Source organism: Oncorhynchus mykiss, chromosome 9 (genome assembly GCF_057628025.1).
Source record: "Oncorhynchus mykiss isolate SJ-2025 chromosome 9, ASM5762802v1, whole genome shotgun sequence".
Lineage (NCBI taxonomy): Eukaryota > Metazoa > Chordata > Actinopteri > Salmoniformes > Salmonidae > Oncorhynchus > Oncorhynchus mykiss.
In genome coordinates, this window is record NC_143030.1 from 64,011,428 (window position 1) to 64,038,419 (window position 26,992).

General features: G+C 43.9%; 1 protein-coding gene across 1 annotated transcript; it reads right to left on the bottom strand.

Moving 5' to 3' along the window:
• LOC110532501 (opsin-5) lies at positions 1 to 26,992 on the bottom strand. Its single transcript, XM_021616462.3, has 6 exons — positions 26,274 to 26,992; positions 3,574 to 3,661; positions 3,118 to 3,280; positions 2,110 to 2,237; positions 1,608 to 1,942; positions 1 to 1,384 (listed from the first exon to the last, which is right to left on the bottom strand). The coding sequence occupies exons 2-6, from the start codon at positions 3,659 to 3,661 to the stop codon at positions 899 to 901; spliced, it is 1,200 nt and encodes a 399-aa protein (XP_021472137.1). The 5' UTR covers positions 26,274 to 26,992; the 3' UTR covers positions 1 to 898.

The following is a 26,992-nucleotide window of genomic DNA, read 5'->3' on the forward strand; positions in this document are numbered from 1 at the left end:
GTTTCAACGTTTTGTAATAAAATTTGATAATTACAGCAACTTCCTCAAACATTTGTTTCACAGTTACAATAAGGTCATAATGATACTATAGATATGCTCTCTTATTACAAATACACGTCAAGGTCTACAGCACAGCAACACAATGGTCTGAAGGGAAACCAGGGCTACTTTACAGCCCAATTCTATCAGCAATGTATTGGAAATATGTCAGGAAATATTCAGCCAAGGTCTCTCTCTTCACCGGCACAGTATAACCAGATGAGTTGATGATGATTAGCTTTAATATGTTCATATCGCCCCCGCTACACAGATGTGAACATTGCATCATGTGTGGGATCATTGGGCACCTATTTTCATTAGTTCTGTCTCCTTGCCACATAATTTTCCTGGATAAATCCACTGCACTTAATAATAATAATAATAAATGTTGTCTTTTATAAATATATTTAAATAGTTCAGTTAACACTTTTGTGTTTTGTCATCTTGTACAATTTAATATTCTTGGTTGTTTGGGTTGACCAAATCAAATCAAATCGTATTTGTCACATACACATGGTTAGCAGATGTTGATGCGAGTGTAGCGAAATGCTTGTGCGACCAACTTGTAAGACATTGGACTCTAGCAATATTATCTTGTTTGCTGTGGTAAGAATGAGTGCAACAGCTGCTGAGGTACATACAGATGTCAGAAAATAATGATGAGTTAAGATGGGCCCATCATCTCTCACTGACACAGATACTGTCATGTTGGCTTGTGTGCCAGATTGCAACATGTGATTCAACCAATACTTTTTGCCATTTTACTGTCAGTCTCTCCCTTCCTGGCCATCTCTTTCCACCTGGCAATCTCGCCATCCCTGTCTGAACGATTAGGGTAGGATGCAGTTCTGATGCAACACTAGAGGAAATCAGCCTGCAGATTGGCAGAGAGTTGACTGACAGTCACCTCGCCGTAGGTGGAGCCGGTCAGTATGCAGGCACTCCTCTGGGACGTGGTTCCTGTTTGGCAAGGAGCTCCATCCTCAGCACAGTGCAGACAAGCCACGGGGCTCTCTGGCTGTCCGTATGAGATGCTCATTTCCTTGTTGTTTCTCTGGGATGGTTGTGATATGGATCCAAAGGGGTCTTTCTGTTCAGGCCGGGGGCTGCCCCTGCAGATCCTATTGCGGAATGTGGACGTGTCTCGGCAAAGACACTTGCGGAAGTTGGGTTTGCACAGCAGGTAGACCATAGGGTTATAGATGGTGGACGATTTGGCAAAGATGGCCGCCAAGGCGAATGCAGCAGGAGGCACGATGGTGGCATCACCAAATGCCGCCCACATGGCCACTATGGCGTAAGGGCTCCATGCACCAAGGAAACCGATGCATACTGCTACCGACAACTGTTCAGAAACACACATAATTAAAAACATTTCTGCATATATAAATAGGCATAAACATTAAATGAATGTTCAATATTACTTTACTTAAAGTCTGCCGGTATAATGCATTATAACTTTGCCACAGAACCTGCAAACTATACTCGTCTATCCACACATAGAATTGCATAATCCCTGAACTGTTGTTGTTGTGAACTGGACTGATGACACAGGGATACCCTCTGACCTTGACAATGAGGCTGTGTGCATTGGTGGTTTTGGTTTGGGATGACACATGCTGCTGGACGGCCCGGCGAGAGCCGCGCACCGTCAGCAGGATGAAGGTGTAGGAGAGGAAAATGATGGTGCAGGGCAGAGCGTAGCAGAAAAGGAACAGGCAGACGATGTAGGACAGGGCTGACAGCTGGTGGTTGGGCGCGTGCCAGTCAATGCAACAGGCAGTGCCATAAGGCTCGGGCCCGTAGTGTCCCCACTGTGTCAGGGGACTGATGGCGAACACAGAGGCGTAACACCACACAGCCACCACCAGGACGCAGGCATGGGACGAGGAGAACTTGTTACCTGGGGATGGAAAATGGGACAAAGGGGGAAAAGGAAGGCAGAGAAATGTGCATTTTGACATAAGATAAGATTGTGCTTTATTCATCTCTAAAGGGCAAATTAGTTAGCATCCGTTTTAACAGACTATTTCACCATCTCAGAGATTAACGCATTGACATCTAACTCACCATAGTTAGGGAAGCTGACTTTGAGGCAACAGATGGAGGAGAGAGCTGTGAGGTTGGTCAGGCTGCACAGACCAAACAGAACTCCACACATAGCATAGAACTGACAGGTGATCTCATCAAACAACCACCTACACAGTGGAGAGAGATGAGAGTTAGGCAGTATAAAATGTTATATTCCTTCATTATCATAACTCAGAATAACAGTGAGAGAGAGATGAGTTAGGCATTATAAAATGTTATATTCCTTCATTATTATAACTCAGAATAACAGTGAGAGAGAGATGAGTTAGGCATTATAAAATGTTATATTCCTTCATTATCATAACTCAGAATAACAGTGAGAGAGATGAGTTAGGCATTATAAAATGTTATATTCCTTCATTATCATAACTCAGAATAACAGTGAGAGAGAGATGAGTTAGGCATTATAAAATGTTATATTCCTTCATTATCATAACTCAGAATAACACAGAGAGAGATGAGAGTTAGGCATTATAAAATGTTATATTCCTTCATTATTATAACTCAGAATAACACAGAGAGAGATGAGAGTTAGGCATTATAAAATGTTATATTCCTTCATTATTATAACTCAGAATAACACAGAGAGAGATGAGAGTTAGGCATTATAAAATGTTATATTCCTTCATTATCATAACTCAGAATAACACAGAGAGAGATGAGAGTTAGGCATTATAAAATGTTATATTCCTTCATTATCATAACTCAGAATAACAGTGAGAGAGAGATGAGAGTTAGGCATTATAAAATGTTATATTCCTTCAATATCATAACTCAGAATAACACAGAGAGAGATGAGAGTTAGGCATTATAAAATGTTATATTCCTTCATTATTATAACTCAGAATAACACAGAGAGAGAGATGAGAGTTAGGCATTATAAAATGTTATATTCCTTCATTATCATAACTCAGAATAACACTGAGAGAGAGAAACAAGTGTTTTTTTTTGTTCCATGAGCCAGAAGAGAGAAAGAATAGGACGAACTTGTGAGCGAATGCAGAGGGAATGGCCAGAGGGAATAAAGACAGGGTCATCCCAAGGTCGCTGATGGACAGGTTAATGATGAAGAACTCGGCCGGCTTCAAGGACAAGCGCTTACGATACGCAACAAGCATCAAGATGCCATTCCCCAGGAGAGACAGAACACCTAGAAGAGAAAGAGAATGAAATATGATAAAATGAAAAAGAGAGAAGGACAACTGAAGACATAGATGAAGAATTATGAATGTGAAAATCGGAGGGTATACATCCAGGCATAAAAGCATATCCAGTACTCTGTGAATGGATTGATTGTATATGCCTTTTCTCTTAATTTGAGCTGCATGTGGCTGTGACTGGATGACTAGCTAGTTGGAATTGAATTGACTAAAATGTGAGAATTTGTTGTGAATGGATAAACAGTGAGTAAATATGACCTCTTGTCAGTGAATATGAACTCACAGAATATGCTGTAGAGTGTGCCCATGAGGAAGTCAAGCTCCTTTGAGATTGTGGAGACAAACAGGGCTGTGTCTGAAGCATTTCCCATCTGGAGAAAGAGAGAGAAGGAGTGGAGGAGGGTGGACAGAAGGGAGTGTAGCTGTTAGTCAGAGAACAGTAGCACAGTTAATTGACAATTATGTCATTACGTAATGTTTGCTAGCGTTAATTACAGCCACAAGTTCTCTTTGAATCAACTAATTTAATAATCAGTGAATGTGTGAGGAGGGAAAACATCAGAGAGTGGACAAAAAGATCATGAAGGTGAGCAACAACAAAGGATTCGCTACACTATTTTTGTTGTTCCATCTGGTCTACATTTATCTGCTTTGGATAAATATCAGAATTGGAAATGTTTAAAGGCCCAATGCAGCCTTTTTACTATATATATCAAATCATTTCTGGGTAGCAATTAATTACTTTACTGTGAAAGATTTCTGTTAAAATGGGTAAACACTATTTCTGAAGCAAGAATTTTGCTAGGACTGTTTGGGAGTGGTTTTAGTGGGGAGGGGAAAACTAGCTGTTATTGGAGGTTTGGAATGCTCTTTGTTATTGGTCTATAAAAAATGTACCGCATGGTGATGTCAACAAGGAAAGCCAAAACTCCTGCCCATGCAAACCTGCTGATTTGATGGTCCTTAGTTGCTGGTTGAAAATACAATCTACAATCAGGAAATAACACTGATCAAAATTGTTCACAATTGTACAGTGTTAGTTTCATCAGCTGTTGTACAATGTGATATAAAACACAGGAAAAAAAACAACTTTGACTGCACTGGGCCTTGAAATGAATTGAAACAACAACTGGGTTGAGCACTGAACCAAGCCTTTTGTTAAGAGTTCGAATGTGTGCGCTTCAGCCAGTAGCTGTTGATTTCCATGTGGAGTATGTTGGGGTAGATGTGTTAAGGGGACTGTACAGTCTTGGCCAAAAGTTGTGAGAATGACACAAATATTAATTTTCACAAAGTCTACTACCTCAGTTTGTATGATGGCAATTAGCATATACTCCAGAATGTTATGAAGAGTGTTCAAATTAATTGCAAAGTCTCTCTTTGCCATGCAAATGAACTGAATCCCCCCCAAATATTTCCACTGCATTTCAGCCCTGCCATAAAAGGACCAGCTGACATCAAGTCAGTGATTCTCTCGTTAACACAGGTGTGAGTGTTGATGAGGACAAGGCTGGAGATCACTCGATCATGCTGATTGAGTTCGAATAACAGACTGGAAGCTTCAAAAGGAGGGTGGTGCTTGGAATCATTGTTCTTCCTCTGTCAACCACGTTACCTGCAAGGAAATGAGTGCTGTCATCATTGCTTTGCACAAAAAGGGCTTCACAGGCAAGGATATTGCTGCCAGTAAGATTGTATCTAAATCAACAATTTATCGGATCATCAAGAACTTCAAGGAGAGCAGTTCAATTGTTGTGAAGAAGGCTTCAGGGCACCCAAGAAAGTCCAGGAAGCGCCAGGACCGTCTTCTAAAGCTGCGGGATCGGGGAACCACCAGTACAGAGCTTGCACAGGGATGGCAGCAGGCAGGTGTGAGTGCATCTGCACGCACAGTGAGGCAAAGACTTTTGGAGGATGGCTTGTTGTCAAGAAGGGCAGCAAAGAAGCCACTTCTCTCCAGAAAAAACAGCAGGGACAGACTGATATTCTGCAAAATGTACAGGGATTGGACTGCTGAGGACTGGGGTAAAGTCATTTTCTCTGATGAATCCCCATTCCGATGGTTTGGGGCATCCGGAAAAAAGCTTGTCCGGTGAGCGCTACTATCAGTCCTGTGTCATGACAACAGTAAAGCGTCCTGAGACCATTCATGTGTGGGGTTGCTTCTCAGCCAAGGGAGTGGGCTCACATTTAGCCTAAGAACACAGCCATGAATAAAGAATGGTACCAACACATCCTCCGAGAGCAACTTCTCCCAACCATCTAGGAACAGTTTGGTGACGAACAATGCCTTTTCCAGCATGATGGCGCACCTTGCCATAAGGCAAAAGTGATAACTAAATGGCTCGGGAACAAAACATCGATATTTTGGGTCCATGGCCAGGAAACTCCCCAGACCTTAATCCCATTGAGAACTTGTGGTCAATCCTCAAGAGGCGGATGGACAAACAAAAACCCACAAATTCTGACAAACTCCAAGCATTGATTATGCAAGAATGGGCTGCCATCAGTCAGGATGTGGCCCAGAAGTTAATTGACAGCATGCCAGGGCGGATTGCAGAGGTCTTGAAAAAGAAGGGTCAGCACTGCAAATATTGACTCTTTGCATCAACTTCATGTAATTGTCAATAAAAGCCTTTGACACTTATGAAATGCTTGTAATTATACTTCAGTATTCCATAGTAACATCTGACAAAAATATCTAAAGACACTGAGGCAGCGAATATTTGTGTCATTCTCAAAACTGTATATCAGAGTAATCAGAGACACATGTTCCATACAGACCACAAAGCCCCTGGAGCACCACTGTGTTCTGAGTGGGCCTCCCAGTCCTCCAGAGGCTACAATCTCTCTCTAGACCAGTGGTTCCCAAACTGTGGGGGCCCGACGAGTCGGCAGGGAGGGCGCGTGCTCCCCTCCAGAAAACATAGTTTTTTTAAGGAACTGAGTCTGGCTTTCAACTTACTCTTGATAGTTGTAATAGTAGAATGCACAAGATGCAATTTCTAAATTGGGTAGTGCACCATCAGTTTTCCTCGTGTCATGACAGTCATTGTATACCTTAGAGAGCTATTAACTTTTCAGAAATGTCCAGATCAACTAGTCTATTTCAGCTAACGTTTTTTAGTTAGGTTTTTTAGCCCATCGATTTTGTAGTAATGTTCGAGTCACTCAAATATCACATGAATACACATTGGAATTACCTTTAAAACTGCAACATTTTCTCTGCACCACATGCCAAAAATGTGTAAAATTGCAGGAAATAAGCTATTTTCTACATTGTAGAATAATAGTGAAGACATCAAAACTATCATATAACACATATGGAATCATGTAGTAATCAAAACAGTGTTAAACAAATTAAAATATATGTTATATTTGAGATTCTTCAAAGTAGCCACCCTTATCAGCTTTGCACACTCTTGGCATTCATGACAGCTTTGCACACTCTTGGCATTCCCTCAACCAGCTTCATGAGGTAGTCACCTGGAATGCATTTCAATTAACAAGTTGTTAAAAGTTAATTTGTGGAATTTCTTTCCTTCTTAACGCATTTGAGCCAATCAGTTGTGTTGTGACAAGGCTGGGGTGGTATACAGAAGATAGCCCTATTTGGTAAAAGACCAAGTCCATATTATGGCAAGAACAGCTCAAAGAGAAAACAAGAGTCCATCATTACTTGAAGACATGAAGGTCAAGGCCTCCCGAGTGGTTCAGTGGTCTAAGGCACTGCATCGCAGTGCTAGCTGTTCCACTAGAGATCCTGGTCCACTAGAGATCCAGGCTCTGTCGCAGCCAGCCGAGACCGGGAGACCCATGGGGCAGTGCACAATTGCCCCAGCATCGTCCGAGTTATGGGAGGGTTTGGCTGGCAGGGATGTCCCATCGCGCTCTAGCTACTCCTGTGGCGGGCTGGGCGCAATGCACGCTGACACGGTCGCCAGGTGTACAGTGTTTCCTCTGACACATTGATGCGGCTGGCTTCTGGGTTAAGTAGGCATTGTGTCAAGAAGCAGAGCGGCTTGGCTGGGTTGTGTTTAAAGGACGCACGGCTCTCGACCCTCGCCTCTCCCGAGTCCGTACGGGAGGTGCAGCTATGGGACAAGACTGTAACTACCATGAAAGGGAGAAAAAATGTATTCATTTTAAAATTAATCAGTCAATCCAGAAAATATCGAGAACTTTGAAAGTTTCTTCAGGTGCAGTCGCAAAAACCATCAAGCGCTATGATGAAACTTGCTCTCATGAGGACTGTCACAGGAAAGGAAGACCCAGAGGCTGCAGAGGATAAGGTCATTTGAGTTAACTGCACCTCAGATTGCAGCCTAAATAAATGCTTCACAGAGTTCAAGTAACAGACACATGTATTAAACTTAATTAGATGTATTAGACATGTAGTAGACGTATTAGATCATACACTGTTTACCAGGGGGCAGGGCTACCGACGTTAAGGCTAATCTGAAGATGGTGCTGGCTAAAGCTAAAACTGGCGAGTGTAGAGAGTATAGATATATTGTTATCCACGTCGGCACCAACGATGTTAGGATGAAACAGTCAGAGGTCACCAAGCGCAACATAGCTTCAGCGTGTAAATCAGCTAGAACTACGTGTTGGCATCGAGTAATTGTCTCTGGCCCCCTCCCAGTTAGGGGGAGTGATGAGCTCTACAGCAGAGTCTCACAACTCAATCGCTGGTTGAAAACTGTTTTCTGCCCCTTCCAAAAGATAGAATTTGTACATAATTGGCCCTCTTTCTGAGACTCACCCACAAATAGGACCAAGCCTGGCCTGTTGAGGAGTGACGGACTCCATCCAAGCTGGAGGGGTGCTCTCATCTTTTCTACCAACATAGACAGGGCTCCTCTAGCTCCACAACGAAATAGGGTGCAGCTGTTAGCCAGCTGTCACTAGAATAGTCAGTGTAGTCAGCTCAGCTTTCCCCATTGAGACCGTGTCTGTGCCTAGACCTAGGTTGGGCAAAACTAAACATGGCGGTGTTCGCCTTCGCAATCTCACTAGAATAAAGACCTCCTCTATTCCTGACATTATTGAAAGAGATTGTGATACCTCACATCTCAAAATAGGGTTACTTAATGTTAGATCCCTCACTTCAAAGGCAGTTATAGTCAATGAACTAATCACTGATCATAATTTTGATGTGAAACATGGCTTAAGCTTGATGAATTTACTGTGTTAAATGAGGCCTCACCTCCTGGTTACACTAGTGACCATATCCCCCATGCATCCCGCAAAGGCGGAGATATTGCTAACATTTACGATAGCAAATTTCAATTTACAAAAAAACCCAGACGTTTTCGTCTTTTGAGCCTCTAGTCATGATATCTATGCAGCCTACTCAATCACTTTTTTTATAGCTACTGTTTACAGGTTTCCTGGGCCATATACAGCGTTCCTCACTGAGTTCCCTGAATTCCTATCGGACCTTGTAGTCATAGCAGATAATATTCTAATTTTTGGTGACTTTAATATTCACATGGAAAAGTCCACAGACCCACTCAAAAGGCTTTCGGAGCCATCATCGACTCAGTGGGTTTTGTCCAACATGTCTCTGGACCTACTCACTGTCACAGTCATACTCTGGACCTAGTTTTGTCCCATGGAATAAATGTTGTGGGTCTTAATGTTTTTCCTCATAATCCTGGACTATCGGACCACCATTTTATTACGTTTGCAATTGCAACAAATAATCTGCTTAGACCCCAACCAAGGAGCATCAAAAGTCGTGCTATAAATTCACAGACAACACAAAGATTCCTTGATGTCCTTCCAGACTCCCTCTGCCTACCCAAGGACGTCAGAGGACAAAAATCAGTTAACCACCTAACTGAGGAACTCAATTTAACCTTGTGCAATACCCTAGATGCAGTTGCACCCCTAAAAACTACATCTAATAAGTAACTAGTTCCCTGGTATACAGAAAATACCCGAGTTCTGAAGCAAGCTTCCAGAAAATTGGAACGGAAATGGCGCCACACCAAACTGTAAGTCTTCCGACTAGCTTGGAAAGACGGTACCGTGCAGTATCGAAGAGCCCTTACTGCTGCTCGATCATCCTATTTTTCCAACTTAATTGAGGAAAATAAGAACAATCCGAAATTTATTTTTGATACTGTCGCAAAGCTAACTAAAAAGCAGCATTCCCCAAGTGAGGATGGCTTTCACTTCAGCAGTAATACATTCATGAACTTCTTTGAGGAAAAGATCATGATTATTAGAAAGCAAACTACGGACTCTTTAAATCTGCTTATTCCTTCAAAGCTCAGTTGTCCTGAGTCTGCACAACTCTACCAGGACCTAGGATCAAGAGAGACACTCAAGTGTTTTAGTACTACACTGCTCAAAAAAATAAAGGGAACACTTAAACAACACAATGTAACTCCAAGTCAATCACACTTCTGTGAAATCAAACTGTCCACTTAGGAAGCAACACTGATTGACAATAAATTTCACATGCTGTTTATTTTATTTTTTATTTTACCTTTATTTAACCAGGTAGGCAAGTTGAGAACAAGTTCTCATTTACAATTGCGACCTGGCAATTGTGCAAATGGAATAGACAACAGGTGGAAATTATTGGCATTTAGCAAGACACCCCCAATAAAGGAGTGGTTCTGCAGGTGGGGACCACAGACCACTTCTCAGTTCCTATGCTTCCTGGCTGATGTTTTGGTCACTTTTGAATGCTGGCGGTGCTTTCACTCTAGTGGTAGCACGAGACGGAGTCTACAACCCACACAAGTGGCTCAGGTAGTGCAGCTCATCCAGGATGGCACATCAATGCGAGATGTGGCAAGAAGGTTTGCTGTGTCTGTCCACGTAGTGTCCAGAGCATGGAGGCGCTACCAGGAGACAGGCCAGTACATCAGGAGACGTGGAGGAGGCCGTAGGAGGGCAACAACCCAGCAGCAGGACCGCTACCTCAGCCTTTGTGCAAGGAGGAGCACTGCCAGAGCCCTGCAAAATGATCTCCAGCAGGCCACAAATATGCATGTGTCTGCTCAAACGGTCAGAAACAGACTCCATGAGGGTGGTATGAGGGCCCGACGTCCACAGGTGGGGGTTGTGCTTACAGCCCAGCACCGTGCAGGACGTTTGGCATTTGCCAGAGAACACCAAGATTGGCAAATTCGCCACTGGCGCCCTGTGCTCTTCACAGATGAAAGCAGGTTCAGGAGAACATTCTGCTGCCTGCAACATCCTCCAGCATGACCGGTTTGGCGGTGGGTCAGTCATGGTGTGGGGTGGCATTTCTTTGGGGGGCCGCACAGCCCTCCATGTGCTCGCCAGAGGTAGCCTGACTGCCATTAGGTACCGAGATGAGATCCCCAGACCCCTTGTGAGACCATATGCTGGTGCGGTTGGCCCTGGGTTCCTCCTAATGCAAGACAATGCTAGACCTCATGTGGCTGGAGTGTGTCAGCAGTTCCTGCAAGAGGAAGGCATTGATGCTATGGACTGGACCGCCCGTTCCCCAGACCTGAATCCAATTGAGCACATCTGGGACATCATGTCTCGCTCCATCCACCAACGCCACGTTGCACCACAGACTGTCCAGGAGTTGGCGGATGCTTTAGTCCAGGTCTGGGAGGAGATCCCTCAGGAGACCATCCGCCACCTCATCAGGAGCATGCCCAGGCGTTGTAGGGAGGTCATACAGGCACGTGGAGGCCACACACACTACTGAGCCTCATTTTGACTTGTTTTAAGGACATTACATCAAAGTTGGATCAGCCTGTATTACACTTTCATTTTGAGTGTGACTCCAAATCCAGACCTCCATGGGTTGATAAATTTGATTTCCATTGATAATTTTTGTGTGATTTTGTTGTCAGCATATTCAACTATGTAAAGAAAAATGTATTTAATAAGAATATTTCATTCATTCAGATGTAGGATGTGTTATTTTAGTGTTCCGTTTATTTTTTTGAGCAGTGTATATCACTTGACACAATGATGAAAATAATCATGGCCTCTAAACCTTCAAGCTGCATACTGGACCCTATTCCAACTAAACTACTGAAAGAGCTGCTTCCTGTGCTTGGCCCTCCTATGTTGAAGATAATAAACAGCTCTCTACCACCAGATGTGTACCAAACTCACTAAAAGTGGCAGTAATAAAGCCTCTCTTGAAAAAGCCAAACGTTGACCCAGAAAATATTAAAAGCTATCGGCCTATATCGAATCTTCCATTCCTCTCCAACATTTTAGAAAAGGCTGTTGCGCAGCAACTCACTGCCTTCCTGAAGACAAACAATGTATACGAAATGCTTCCGTCTGGTTTTAGACCCCATCATAGCACTGAGACTGCACTTGTGAAGGTGGTAAATTACCTTTTAATGGCATCAGACCGAGGCTCTGCATCTGTCCTCGTGCTCCTAGACCTTAGTGTTGCTTTTGATACCATCGATCACCACAATCTTTTGGAGAGATTGGAAACCCAAATTGGTCTACACGGACAAGTTCTGGCCTGATTTAGATCTTATCTGTCGGAAAGATATCAGTTTGTCTCTGTGAATGGTTTGTCCTCTGACAAATCAACTGTAAATTTCGGTGTTCCTCAAGGTTCCGTTTTAGGACCACTATTGTGTTTAATATATATTTTACCTCTTGGGGATGTCATTCGAAAACATAATGTTAACTTTCCCTGCTATGCGGATGACACACCCTCGCTAGAAGCTTGTGTTTCAGACATAAGGAAGTGGGTGGCTGCAAACGTTCTACTTTTAAACTCGGACAAAACAGAGATGCTTGTTCTAGGTCCCAAGAAACAAAGAGATCTTCTGTTGAATCTGACAATTAATCTTGATGGTTGTACAGTCGTCTCAAATAAAACTGTGAAGGACCTCGGCGTTACTCTGGACCCTGATCTCTCTTTTGACGAACATATCAAGACTGTTTCAAGGACAGCTTTTTTCCCATCTACGTAACATTACAAAAATCAGAAACTTTCTGTCCAAAAATGATGCAGAAAAATGTATCCATGCTTTTGTTACTTCTAGGTTAGACTACTGCAATGCTCTACTTTCGGGATACCCGGATAAAGCACTAAATAAACTTCAGTTAGTGCTAAATACGGCTGCTAAAATCCTGACTAGAACCAAAAAATGTGATCATATTACTCCGGTGCTAGCCTCCCTACACTGGCTTCCTGTTAAGGCAAGGGCTGATTTCAAGGATTTACTGCTAACCTACAAAGCATTACATGGGCTGGCTCCTACCTATCTTTCCGATTTGGTCCTGCCGTACATACCTACACGTACACTACGGTCACAAGACGCAGGCCTCCTAGTTGTCCCTAGAATTTCTAAGCATTTTTATGGAATGGTCTGCCTACCCATGTGAGAGACGCAGACTCTGTCTCAACCTTAAAGTCTTTATTGAAGACTCATCTCTTCAGTAGGTCATATGATTGAGTGTAGTCTGGCCCAGGAGTGTGAAGGTGAACGGAAAGGCTCTGGAGCAACGAACCGCCCTTGCTGTCTCTGCCTGGCCGGTTCCCACTGGCCGGTTCCCACTCTCCACTGGGATTCTCTGCCTCTAACCATATTACAAGGGCTGAGTCACTGGCTTACTGGTGCTCTTCCATGCCGTCCCTATGAGGGTTGCGTCATTTGAGTGGGTTGAGTCACTGACGTGGTCTTCCTGTCTGGGTTGGCGCCCTCCCTTGGGTTGTGCCGTGGTGGAGATCTTTGTGGGCTATACTCTGCCTTGTCTCAGGATGGTAAGTTGGTGGTTGAAGATATCCCTCTAGTGGTGTGAGGGCTGTGCTTTGGCAAAGTGGGTGGTGTTATATCCTGCCTGTTTGGCCCTGTCCGGGGGTATCATTGGATGGGGCCACAGTGTCTCCTGACCCCTCCTGTCTCAGCCTCCAGTATTTATGCTGCAGTAGTTTGTGTCGGGGGGCTAGGTTCAGTCTGTTATATCTGGAGTATTTTTCCTGTCTTATCCGGTGTCCTGTGTGAATTTAAGTATGCTCTCTCTAATTCTCTCTTTCCTTCTTTCTTTCTTTCTCTCTCTCGGAGGACCTGAGCCCTAGGACCATGCCTCATTATGGCATGATGACCCCTTGCTGTCCCCAGTCCACCTGGCCGTGCTGCTCCTGCAGTTTCAACTGTTCTGCCTATAGCTATGGAACCCTGTTCTGCCTTCTGGCTATGGAACCCTGACCTGTTCACCGGACGTGCTACCTGTCCCAGACCTGCTGTTTTCAACTCTCTAGAGACAGCAGGAGCGGTAGAGATACTCTCAATGATCGGCTATGAAAAGCCAACTGACATTTACTCCTGAGGTGCTGACTTGTTGCACCCTCGATAACTACTGTGATTATTATTATTTGACCATGCTGGTCATTTATGAACATTTGAACATCTTGTCCATGTTCTGTTATAATCTCCACCCGGCACAGCTAGAAGAGGACTGGCCACCCCTCATAGCCTGGTTCCTCTCTAGGTTTCTTCCTAGGTTTTGGCCTTTCTAGAGTTTTTCCTAGCCACCTTGCTGTTTGGGGTTTTAGGCTGGGTTTCTGTACAGCACTTTGAGATATCAGCTGATGTAAGAAGGGCAATATAAATACATTTGATTTGATGATGTTGTGAAATTATTGGAATTATTCAAACAAGTAAACGTTATTATTTAGTTACTGCAGTATTGGAGCTTGTCAACAAACCACCCGTAAGTGATTCGTTGAGATCCCAACGACAAAAGATACCATGGCCTTATATAGCAAAGATACACCCCCTTCAGTCTACATGACAAACAACAGGTGTATGGAATGGGTCACAAGGTTAAGATTTGTATGAAAGATACTTATAGTTCACAGCAGACAGTATCTGCTGTAAAACTGTTCTCATTATGTAGAGACCAGGGTATGGCCCCGGAGTCATCTCTCTCTGGTACCTTATAGAACAGAAACATTAACTCATGCTATGGAATGTGGTCTTGTTAGGCTTATCATCCAAAGACATCGTAAATCTTCCGTTTTTTTTCTCAGTTTTAAGCCTCCCAGAGGGCCATCCTCAGGAGAACACACACCGATGAAAGTGTTCTAAGAACCCCCTATTATGTTTCTTAAAACATCCATTTGATGCAATAACAGCATTATAACATAATCTTGTAATTTCTGTTCTGACACACATCTCAACATCAACTGTTCAGAGGAGACTGCATGAGTCAGGCCTTCATGGTCGAATTGCTGCAAAGAAAGCACTACTAAAGGACACCAATAAGAAGAGACTTGCTTGGGCCAAGAAACACAATGGGCATTAGACTGGTGGAAATCTGTCCTTTGGTCTGATTTTTGGTTCCAACCGTCTTTGTGAGACGCAGAGTAGGTGAACGGATGATCTCTGCATGTATGGTTCCCATTGTGAAGCATGGAGAAGGAGGTGTGATGATGTGGAGGTGCTTTGCTGGTGACACTGTCTGTGATTTATTTAGAATTCAAGGCACAATTAACCAGCATGGCTACCACAGCATTTTGCAGCGATACACACTCCCATCTGGTTTGCGTTTAGTGGGACTATCATTTGTGGTGTAAGGGCTATTTGACCAAGAAGGAGAGTGATAGAGTGCTCCGTCAGATGACCTGCCCTCCACAATCACCAGACCTCAACCCAATTTTTATTTTTTTATTTTATTTCACCTTTATTTAACTGCGACCTGGCAATTGACATGGTTTGGGATGAGTTGGACCGCAGAGTGAAGGAAAATCAGCCAACAAGTTCTCAACATATGTGGGAACTCTTTCAAACTGTTGGAAAAGCATTCCAGATGAAACTGATTGAGAGAATGAAAAGAGTGTGCAAAGCTGTCATCAAGGCAAAGGATGGCTACTTTGAAGAATCTAAAGTTTAAAATATATTTTGATTTGTTTAACACTTTTTTGGTTACTACAGGGTCAGAAGTTTACATACTCTCAATTAGTATTTGGTAGCATTGCCTTAAAATTGTTTAACTTTGGTGAAACGTTTCGGTAGCCTTCCACAAGCTTCCTACAATAAATTGGATGAATTTTGGCCCATTCCTCGTGACAGAGCTGGTGTAACTGAGTCAGGTTTGTAGGCCTCCTTGCATGCACACTCCTTGCACGCTATTTCAGTTCTGCCAACAAATTTTCTATAGGATTGAGGTCAGGGTTTTGTAATGGCCACTCCAATACCTTGACTTTGTTGTCGTTAAGCCATTTAACGTTAAGCCAAGTATTCTTGGGGTCATTGTCCACTTGGAAGACCCATTGACGACCAAGCTATAACTTCCTGACTGATGTCTTGAGATGTTGCCTCATTAGATCCACATAATTTTCCTATTTCATGATGCCATCTATTTTGTGAAATGCACCAGTCCCTCCTGCAGCAAAGCACCCACACTACATGATGCTGCCACCCCAGTGATTCATGGTTGGGATGGTGTTCTTCGGCTTGCAAGCGTCCCCCTTTCTCCTCCAAACATAATGATGGTCGTTATGGCCAAACAGTTCTATTTTTGTTTCATCAGACCAGAGAACATTTCTCCATAAAGTACGATCTTTGTCTCCATGAGCAGTTGCAAACCGTAGTCTGGCTTTTTTTGGCGGTTTTGGAGCAGTGGCTTCTTCCTTGCTGAGTGGCCTTTCAGGTTATGTCGATATAGGACTAGTTTTACTGTGGATATAGATACTTTTGTACCTGTTTCCTCCAGCATCTTTACAAGGTCCTTTGATGTTGTTCTGGGACATATTTGCACTTCCTCTCTAGGAGACAAAATGCATCTCCATCCTGAGCGGTATGACAGCTGCGTGGTCCCATGGTGTTTATACTTGCATACTATTGTTTGTACAGATAAATGTGGTACCTTCAGGTGTTTGGAAATTGCTCCCAAGGATGAATCAGACTTGTGGAGGTCTACAATTATTTTTCTGAGGTCTTGGCTGATTTCTTTTGATTTTCCCATGATTTCACGCAAAGAGGCACTGAGTTTGAAGGTAGGCCTTCAAATACATCCACAGATAGACCTCCAATTGACTCAAATGATGTCAATTTGCCTATCAGCTTCTAAAGCCATGACATCATTTTCTGGAATTTTCCAAGCTGTTTAAAGACAAAGTCAACTTAGTGTATGTAAACTTCTGACCCACTGGAATTGTGATACAGTGAAATAATCTGTTAACAATTGTGTGAAAAATGACTTGTGTCATGCACAAACTAGATGTCCTAACCGACTTGCCAAAACTACAGTTTGTTAACAAGAAGTTTGTGGATAGTTGAAAAACGAGTTTTAATGACTCCAACCTAAGTGTATGTAAACTTCCGATTTCAACTGTACATATGAAATGAGTAAAACAGTATGTAAACATTATTAAGGTGACCAGTGTTCCATTATTAAAGTGACCAGTGATGTTATGTCTATGTACGTAGGGCAGCAGCCTCTGAGGTGCAGGGTTGAGTAACCGGGTTCTAGCTGGCTAGTGACAGTGACTAAGTTCAGGGCAGGGTACTGGGTGGATACCAGCTAGTAATGGCTATTTAACAGTCTTATGGCCTTGAGATAGAAGCTGTTTTTTTGTCTCTTGGTCCTAGCTGTGATGCACCTGTACTGACCTCGCCTTCTGGATGATAGCAGGGTGAACAGGTCAAACTTCCTGTGACATTGGGTGCTATACGTGTCCTGGGGGGGCAGGCAGTGTGTCCCCGCTGATGTGTTGGGCTGACTGCACCACCCTCTGGAGAGCCCTGCGGTTGCGGGTGATGCAGTTGCTGTACCAGGCGGTGATACAGCCTGACAGGATGCTCTCAATGATGCGTCTATAAATGTTTGTGAGGGTCTTAGGGGCCAAGCCTCATTTCTTCAGCCTTCTGAGGTTGAAGAGGCACTATTGCGCCTTCTTCACCACACTGTCTGTGTGGGTGGACCATTTCAGATTGTCAGTGATGTGTACGTTGAGGAACTTGAAGCTTTTCACCTTCTTCACTGTGGCCCCATCAATGTGGATGGGGGCGTGCTCCCTCTGCTGTCTTCCTCCAGCATACCTCCTTATTGGTTTGAGGTTATGTAGGTACCAAGCATCGCTCCTTAGAGGTTTGAGGTTATGTAGGTTACCAAACATCCCGCCTTATGGGTTTGAGGTTATGTAGGTTATCAAGCATCCCTCCTTATGGGTTTGATGTCATGTAGGTTAACCAAGCATCCCTCCTTATGGGTTTGAGGTTATGTAGGTTACCAAGCATCCCTCCTTATGGGCTTGAGGTTATGTAGGTTACCAAGCATCCCTCCTTATGGGCTTGAGGTTATGTAGGTTACCAAGCATCCCTCCTTATGGGTTTGAGGTTATGTAAGTTACCAAGTGTGCTTACTTTTCTAGGGCATATATAGTAACTGAACTTGAATAAAGGATAGGATAAGTTTATTGCCTATCAGATTATTAACTATCTATAAAGAACTGACCCGGTTATAAGCTATTTATAACCCCTTTATAAAGTACACCCTAATATGAAGTGCTACATTCCCAGTCTGACAGACAGCAGAGTCAATAGGGAACTGTGTTAAAAATAAACCTTTAGGTCACCTTTCAATCGTATAGGGAGCGTCCTTGAACGTGTTGCCATGCTCCAATCAGTATTTTAATATCTTACACAGCAAGACATAATTACGTCACCACAACTCTAGGAAATGCTTCTAATGTATTACAACATCGGTGCCGTATAAGGAAGGCTATAATAACATAGTGATTCTCAGAAATTGAGTCTGGTAGGAGGAACACTACACAACTCATTACTCAGTACATTTCCCCTTGACCTGAATATCAATTTCCAATAGACTGACATTATGTTCCACAGGATTGCATAACAACCCTATGAGATATGTTCAGGTACATGTAGGCTATAATGTTACGCGGATGCTTGACAGACCATTAGCAAATGGGTTGGTTGTCTGAATTTGCTGGTCGTGTCATGACAACGCACTGTGTATGTTTAATGTATCAGTCATATTTCACCTTTATGAATTTGTGGGTGAAAAATGTGAATATAAACAAACATGTTTAGTCATACCTACCTATATCTTTAATTTCATCTCAAGTCAGTTTAGTGTTTATCTAGTGACTCACTTGGGTACTTGAGCCAGGGGTAAATTAAACCATGTGTGCCATAACTATTAACCATCACAAGAAGGTTTTCTTTATTTAAACCACACCAAGCACCAAGATCATTGAGTTCACATCATTGGCCTACTTATAACATTCAAATGTTACATACAACGGAGACTGAGGGTGTTCTTTCAAAGACAGAGACAGCCAGGCTTTGCTACTCTAACAAAGACACCAATAAGAACTCCATCATGATGCTACTTCAAAAAGACCCTCTCACTCACGTCTCATCCCAGGCGCCGTCTGACATGAATATTTCATCTCTTGTTTTTTTTTTAAATTTAAGGCAAACAACCAAAACCTCTCGGTCCTTTTTTAACATGTTGAATATACAGTAGATTGGAAAGCTTCATTACAGACCAATGTGACGTGTGTCACCCCTTTCAAAACTCATAGCAGCAATACAGAAATACCAATAGATATTTGGCAGCGATTACTGCTATGAGTCTTTCTGGGTGAGTCTCTAAGAGCTTGCACACTTGAATTGTACAATATTTGCACATTATTCTTTAAAAAATGATTCAAGCTCTGGCAAGTTGGTTGGTGGTTATTGCTACGTTCTATATTTAATTACCAATAAATGTGCAAAGATTTTGAAAAACACTTTTTCATTATGGGGTATTGTGTGTAGATGGGTGATACAAAAAAAGAAGATTTCATCCATTTAGAATTCAGGCTATAACACAACAAAATGTGGAATAAGTCAAGGGGTCTGAATACTTTCTCAAATCAAATCAAATTTTATTAGGCACATGCGCCGAATACAACAGGTGTAGACTGCTTACTTACAAGCCCCTAACCAACAATGCAGTTGAAAAAATACGAATAAGAGCAAGAAATAAAAGTAACATTTTGTTAAAGAGAAGCAGTAAAATTACAATAGCTAGACTATATACAGGGGTACAGGTACAGAGCCAATGTGCGGGGGCACTGGTCAGTCGAGGTAATTGAGGTAATATATACATGTAGATAGAGTTATGGCTATGCATAGATAATAACAGCGAGTAGCAGCGGTGTAAAAGAGAGAGGGGGTGTGGGGGGTGTGGGGGGGGGGGGGCGGCAATGCAAATAGTCTGGGTAGCCATTTGATTAGATGTTCAGGAGTCTTATGAATTGGGGGTAGAAGCTGTTTAGAAGCATCTTGGACCTAGACTTTGCGCTACGGTACCGCTTGCCGTGCAGTAGCAGAGAGGACAGTCAATGACTAGGGTGGCTGGGGTCTTTTTAGGGCATTCCTCTGACACCGCCTTCTATATAGGTCCTGGATGGCAGGAAGCTTGGGCCCAGTGATGTACTGGGCCGTACGCACCACCCTCTGTAGTGCCTTGCGGTCAGAGGCCAAGCAGTTTCCATACCAGGCAGTGATGCAACCAGTCAGGAGGCTCTCGATGGAGCAGCTGTATAAATCCTTTTGAGGATCTGAGGACCCATGCCATAATCTCTTCAGTCTCCTGAGGGGGAATAGGCTTTGTTGTTCCCTCTTCACAACTGTCTTGGTGTGATTGGACCATGTTAGTATGTTGGTAATGTGGACACCAAGGAACTTGAAGCTCTCAACCTGCTCCACTGCAGCCCCATCGATGAGAATGGGGGCGTGCTTGGTCCTCATTTTCCTCCTTTTCCTGTAGTCCACAATCATCTCCTTTGTCTTGATCATGTTGAGGGAGAGGTTGACGTTCTGGCACCACACAGCCAGGTCTCTGACCTCCTCCCTATAGGCTGTCTCGTCGTTGTCTGTGATCAGGCCTACTACTGTTGTGTCATCGGCAAACTTAATGATGGTGTTGGAGTCGTGCCTGGCTGTGCAGTCATGAGTGAACAGGGAGTACAGGAGGGAACAGAGCACGCACCCCTGAGGGGCGCCTGTGTTGAGGATCACCGTGGCGGATATGTTGTTGCCTACCCTTACTACCTGGGGGCGGCCCGTCAGGAAGTCCCGGATCCAGTTGCAGAGGGTGTTTAGTCCCAGGGTCCTTAGCTTATTGATGAGTTTTGAGGGCACTATGGTGTTGAATGCTGAGCTGTAGTCAATGAATAGCATTCTCACATAGGTTTTCCTTTTGTCCAGGTGGGAAAGGACAGTGTGGAGTGCAATAGAGATTGCATCATCTGTGGATCTGTTAGGGCGGTATGTAAATTGGAGTGGGTTTAAGGTTTCTGGGATAATGGTGTTGATGTGAGTCATGACCAGCCTTTCAAAGCACTTCATGGCTACAGATGTGAGTGCTACAGGTTGGTAGTAATTTAGGCAGGTTACCTTAGTGTTCTTGGGCACAGGGACTACGGTGGTCTGCTTAAAACATGTTGATATTACAGACTCGGACAGGGAGAGGTTGAAAATGTCAGTGAAGACACTTGCCAGATGGTCAGCGCATGCTCGTGGTACACATCCTAGTAATCCGTCTAGCTCTGCGGCCTTGTGAATGTTGACCTGTTTAAAGGTATTACTAACATCGGCTGCGGAGAGTGTGATCACACAGTCGTCCAGAACAGCTGGTGCTCTAATGCCTGTTTCAGTGTTATTTGCCTCGAAGCAAGCATAGAAGTAGAGACCACCCTTGCTGTCTCTGCCTGGCCGGTTCCCCTCTTTCCACTGGGATTCTCTGCCTCTAACCCTATTACAGGGGCTGAGTCACTGGCTTACTAGGGCTCTTTCATACCTTCCCTAGGAGGTGGTGCGTCACTTGAGTGGGTTGAGTCACTGATGTGGTCTTCCTGTCTGGGTTGACGCCCCCCCTTGGGTTGTGCCGTGGAGGAGATCTTTGTGGGCTATACTCGGCCTTGTCTCAGGATGGTAAGTTGGTGGTTGAAGATATCCCTCTAGTGGTGTGGGGGCTGTGCTTCCTGTTTGGCCCTGTCCGGGGGTGTCATCGGATGGGTCCACAGTGTCTCCTGACCCCTCCTGTTTCAGCCTCCAGTATTTATGCTGCAGTAGTTTATGTGTCGGGGGGCTAGGGTCAGTTTGTTATATCTGGAGTACTTCTCCTGTCCTATCCGGTGTCCTGTGTGAATTTAAGTATGCTCTCTCTAATTCTCTCTTTCTCTCTTTCTCTCTTTCTTTCTCTCTCTCGGAGGACCTGAGCCCTAGGGCCATGCCTCAGGACTACCTGACATGATGACTCCTTGCTGTCCCCAGTCCACCTGGCCGTGCTGCTGCTCCAGTTTCAACTGTTCTGCCTGTGATTATTATTATTTGACCATGCTGGTCATTTATGAACATTTGAACATCTTGACCATTTTCTGTTATAATCTCCACCCGGCACAGCCAGAAGAGGACTGGCCACCCCACATAGCCTGGTTCCTCTCTAGGTTTCTTCCTAGGTTTTGGCCTTTCTAGGGAGTTTTTCCTAGCCACTGTGCTTCTACAGCTGCATTGCTTGCTGTTTGGGGTTTTAGGCTGGGTTTCTGTACAGCACTTTGAGAGATCAGCTGATGAACGAAGGGCTATATAAATACATTTGATTTGATTTGAAGTAGTTTAGCTCGTCTGGTAAGCTTGTGTCACTGGGCAGCTCTTGGCTGTTCTTCCCTTTGTAGTCTGTAACAGTTTGCAAGCTCTGCCACATCCGACGAGCGTCGGAGCCAGTGTAGTATGATTCGATCTTAGTCTTGTATTGACACTTTGCCTGTTTGATGGTTCGTCGGAGGGCATAGCGAAATTTCTTATAAGCTTCCGGGTTAGAGTCCTGCTCCTTGAAAGCGACAGTCACTGTGGGGACGACGTCATCGATTAACTTATTGATGAATCCAATGACTGATGTGGTGTACTCCTCAATGCCATAGGAAGATTCCCAGAACAAATCCAGTCTGTGCTAGCAAAACTGTCCTGTAGCTTAGCATCTGCTTCATCTGACCACTTTTTTATTGACCGAGTCACTGGTGCTTCCTGCTTTAATTTTTACTTGTAAGAAGGAATCAGAAGGCTTGAATGATGGTCAGATTTGCCAAATGGAGGGCAAGGGAGAGCTTTGAACACGTCTCTGTGTGTGGAGTAAAGGTGGTCATGCTGATAAAAATTTGGTAAAACATTTAAGTTTCCCTGCATTAAAGTCCCTGGCTGTTAGGAGTTCGGCCTCTGGATGAGTGTTTTCTTGTTTGCTTATGGTGGAATACAGCTCATTGAGTGCGTTCTTAGTGCCAGCATTGGACTGTGGTGGTATGTAGACAGCTACGAAAAATACAAATGAAAACTCTCTAGGTAGATAGTGTGGTCTACAGCTTATCATGAGATACTCTACCTCAGGTGAGCAAATCCTCGAGACTTCCTTAGATATCATGCACCAGCGGTTGTTTACATATATGCATTGTCAGCCACCCCTTGTCTTACCAGACGCCACTGTTCTCTCCTGCCGATACAGCGTTTAACCAGCCAGCTGTATGTTGATAATGTCGTCGTTCAGCCACAACTCCGTGAAGCATAAGATATTACAGTTTTTAATGTCCCGTTGGTAGTTTAATCTTCCTCGTAGGTTGTCGATTTTATTTTCCAATGATTGCACGTTAGCTAGTAGAATGGAAGGCAGGGGGGGTTTATTCGATCACCTACGAATTCTCAGACGGCAACCCGACGACCTCCTTCCTCTTTTCTCCGTCGTCTCTTCACGCAAATGACAGAGATTTGGGCCTGTTCCTGGGAAAAGCAGTATGTCGTTCACGTCGGGCTCTTCGGACTCGTTAAAGGAAAAAAAACTTCTGCCAGTTTGTGGTGAATAATCGTTGTTCTGATGTACAGAAGTTATTTTCGGTTATAGGAGATGGTAGCAGCAACATTACGTACAAAATAAGTAAAAAAAGAAACAACGCAAAAAAATGATCATAAAATCACAATCGGTTTGGAGCACGTAAAACGTCAGCCATCTTCTCTGGCGCTGGAGACTTCTGAAGGCACATGTCTATATACTGTATATCAGGAAATGTACATAGTGATCTCGTACATGTCAATATCAGACCGGGAAGAATTAACGTTAGCGATCTCCCCCTATCTGCAAGCATGACCAATGGCAAAACACCTTATTGATATGTAATTTCAGTCAACCAATAGGAATACATAAACATCACATATATATTTCTGCAGTGGGAAGTGGAATCATAACCAACCTTTGTTACATGAGTACAGCACAAGTGTGATTGTGTGTATGTGTGCGTGTGCATCCATGCATGCATGCTTGTCACCACATTAGAAAGCTGAATGACCACTGGTAGACCAGCTGAATTGCAGCGCTGGTCAACTGTGGCTGATCTGATGTTGTGTGGGCCAGCTGAACTGTGCAACAGCTAATGGTCAGCTGTAGTTAACTGGCTGCCCTGGATAGTGACTGACACAGTTGCATCCCAATTGGCACCCTACTTCCTATTTAGTGCACTACTGGGCCCTTGTCAAAAGTAGTGCACTATATAGGAAATGGGTTATCATTTTAGACGTTGCCACAGAGCCAGTTTAGACATCCAAACCAAACTTAGATTGGCCTGCACACATATTGAAAATCAATGATTTACAATTGACACACTACTGTGTTGTTTTTCATAATGTATCTATGCCTTCCTGTATCTCCCTATATGTGTCTCTAGTCTCTACCTGTTTGAACACAGGCAGTAATGCTGATAATTGCAGAGACACTGAACCCTGTGATTGAATGGTCACATCTGCCTGCATTTCTCAGTGACTCTCAGACTTTCTCTTTTGCTCTGTGACTGTTGTCTCTAAAACACTTGAGTTTGATTTCCGGAGACGAAGGTCCAGACTCCAGACACTGGGGTCTGATTATGTCTGTCTGATGCTCTCATCTTACTGTTGGCTGGATGTCTGTCAAACGTTCCCTTTTCCTCTTCAGGTAAATTGATTCAGTCTGACGTAAGACTCCACTTTAATGAGAAATGTCGCTCAAACAGTGTGATTGTTTTGACTCAGCAGAGATAACTGGGGAATCAGTGCCTGTTGAAGCATGGTGGTGGCCGTGTACAGTGCAATTTTGGTTGTGAGGCATTCGCCGCATGAATGAGCATGTGAGCGGTGACACGATTATGCTTGCAGAGCATCCATAAAAAAACCTTGCCAAGACCTTCAAACGGTGTCTCCATCTTGGCTGTAGTTATAAAAGAGCTACAGCTCAGACGGTAATCATATGATACGGTCCATCTGGATGCCTTTCATTTTGTTTTCACTTGCATTAGAATGGATCATTGCATTTTGGAGGTCAAAGCCAGTTATGATGGCTGGTTTTGAATATGATTGATGGGGTTATTGTTGACTAGAGTGTTGGCTATAGGCCAGCAAATGCTGCGACTGCATGTAGCCTATACTCAGCTGGAAATTGGTGTCTGTCAGCATATGAAAAATATATATGCAGTTACTGTATGTAGTCGCGTTAGTCATAGTCATGAATCTAAATATGACCCGGAGCGTGGGTCAACCCTCTGGTTGCCTAGTATGCATGTGGTGTGATGTCTCTTTTACGTTAGATTATTATAAACACATGATTTGAATGGGCTTTACGATGTAGTAGGGCCTACCTTATCTTATCAGCCATAAAAAAACGGCCTCCTCTTCCTCCTCTCATCTAACAAATGCTCTCCTCCTCCTCATCTCAAAAACAGCCTCCTCTCATACCACTGAGTCTCTCAAGCCTCTCAGTCATGACTGGGTGCTAGTGCTGGAAAAGTTGTCACAAAGATTGCAATGATATGGTTTCTCCCATGTGGATCTTCACGTGCAATTTCAGGTTATTATTCTGCTTGAATCCTTTGCCAGTGGACAGTGGAGAGGTCAGATGTTGGGGGTTCACTGAATCAGTGCCCCACTTATCTTTGGCAATATCACCCATATTGAGGTCCCGAAGAGGTGAGGAGTGGATTTTCTTTCTACCGAGAGGAGAGGTAATGTTTTGTTTTGTAGTCAGGGAGACTGCAGGTGTTATGCAGCATTCACAGTTAGTTATCCACATTCACAGTCAATAAGCGTGTAATGGTTTTATTCATGTTTGTGAGCAGACATTATGTAAGATTGGAGCATGCAACTGTCCATGAAATCTAAAAGCTAGTACTAACATCTGCCATTACGTTTTTCATTTATGAAATATGCAATCTACAAAAGTCCAGCTAGACACAGTCCATTGTTGCCTTGATCTAATCAGTAGAGACCCACAACACAGAACATCTAAATCTACTCCAGATAGTGCTTCAACCTTATTGGATAACATCCAGTTATATTAACTTATGCATGGACACATACAGCACTGCTGACACACTTTTGAATCCTGCTTTTTCAGCCGTTCCCCTGACAACAATATTACATCAGGTGATATGTCACAAACACTTAATTATAGCAGTACCAAACTAACCATTATAAACTGGGTCATTCGAGCCCTGGAGGCTGATTGGCTGAAAGCCGTGATATATGAGACGGGTATGATGCAAAACTACATGTTTACTGTTCTAATTACGTTGGTAACCTGTTTTTAACATCAATAAGGCACCACAGGGTTTATGGTATATGGCCAATATACCACGGCTAAGGGCTGTATCTAGGCACTCCGCCTCGCATCGTGCCTAAGAACAGCCATGAGCTGTGGTATATTGAACATATACCACACCCCCTCGGGCTTTATTGCTTAAACTATAACATCTTTGAGAGAGCACAAGAAGGTAGACAGACAGACAGACAGACAGACAGATGGAGAGAGCGAGCTGCATCAGCAACAGTGATACCCTGAACCAGCATTGTAATCCTCTAATCCCCAACACTGAACTGACAGTAGACCGACAGGATCCGCCATGCAACCAGCCCCACACCCTGCCTAAAGCCCCACACCATGCAGCCCCACACCGTGCCTTTCTATGGAACCTACCTTCCAGGGAGGAGATGTGTGTCCTCAGATAAACTCATGGAGGCCAGGCGGAGAGAAGAGCAGGACAGAGCTCCTACCCGGCTACACGGGAGACACTGGACCCTAGCTAGGTCACTCACACTGCAGAACCCCAACGGTAGCCCTGTTGCCTCTTCCTCGTCTGACACATAAACACTCACAGCGCAAACATCCAGCCAGGAATGCATTAACAGAGACAGGCACACACTCACTCATTCACACATACATACACAGACAGACAGTGCATCTGCCTGCACACATTTCCTTGGAGATGCAGTGGGTCCTCGTAGTGTAGCCAGGAAGAAAAGCCCAGGGTGATGCCAATCCAACCAGAGAACCAGAGAGAGAGAAATCAGAATAACACTGACTGGGAGGCTCTGAGTGTCACGAATGAAACAAAGTACCACCGTCCCCTTACCCCTTTCTCTTTCTCCCCCTTCTCCAAACAACTCTCACTCGCTCGCTCTCCCTTCCCCATTCTCCCTCTCGTTCTTGCTGACTCCCTCACTCTCTTTATCTGACTCTCTCCATCCCCCTTTCTCTCTTCTTCCCCCTCCCCCTCTTCTTCCCCCTCTCCCCCTCTCTCTCTCTCCTCTCTCTCTTTCCCCTCTCTTTCTCTCTCTCTCTTTCCCCCTCTCTTTCTCTCTCTCTCTTTCCCCCTATCATTCTACCCCCCTCTCTCTGTCCCTCTACATCTATCT

Bases quoted from the DNA above. Each gene is read 5' to 3' on its own strand.
- LOC110532501 (XM_021616462.3), bottom strand. From the start codon at position 3,661: ATGGGAAATGCTTCAGACACAGCCCTGTTTGTCTCCACAATCTCAAAG. The intron at 3,281-3,573 runs GTGAGTTCATAT...TTTCTCTTCTAG, and splicing joins CACACTCTACAGCATATTCT to GTGTTCTGTCTCTCCTGGGG. The intron at 1,943-2,109 runs GTGAGTTAGATG...TTCCATCCCCAG, and splicing joins AGTCAGCTTCCCTAACTATG to GTAACAAGTTCTCCTCGTCC.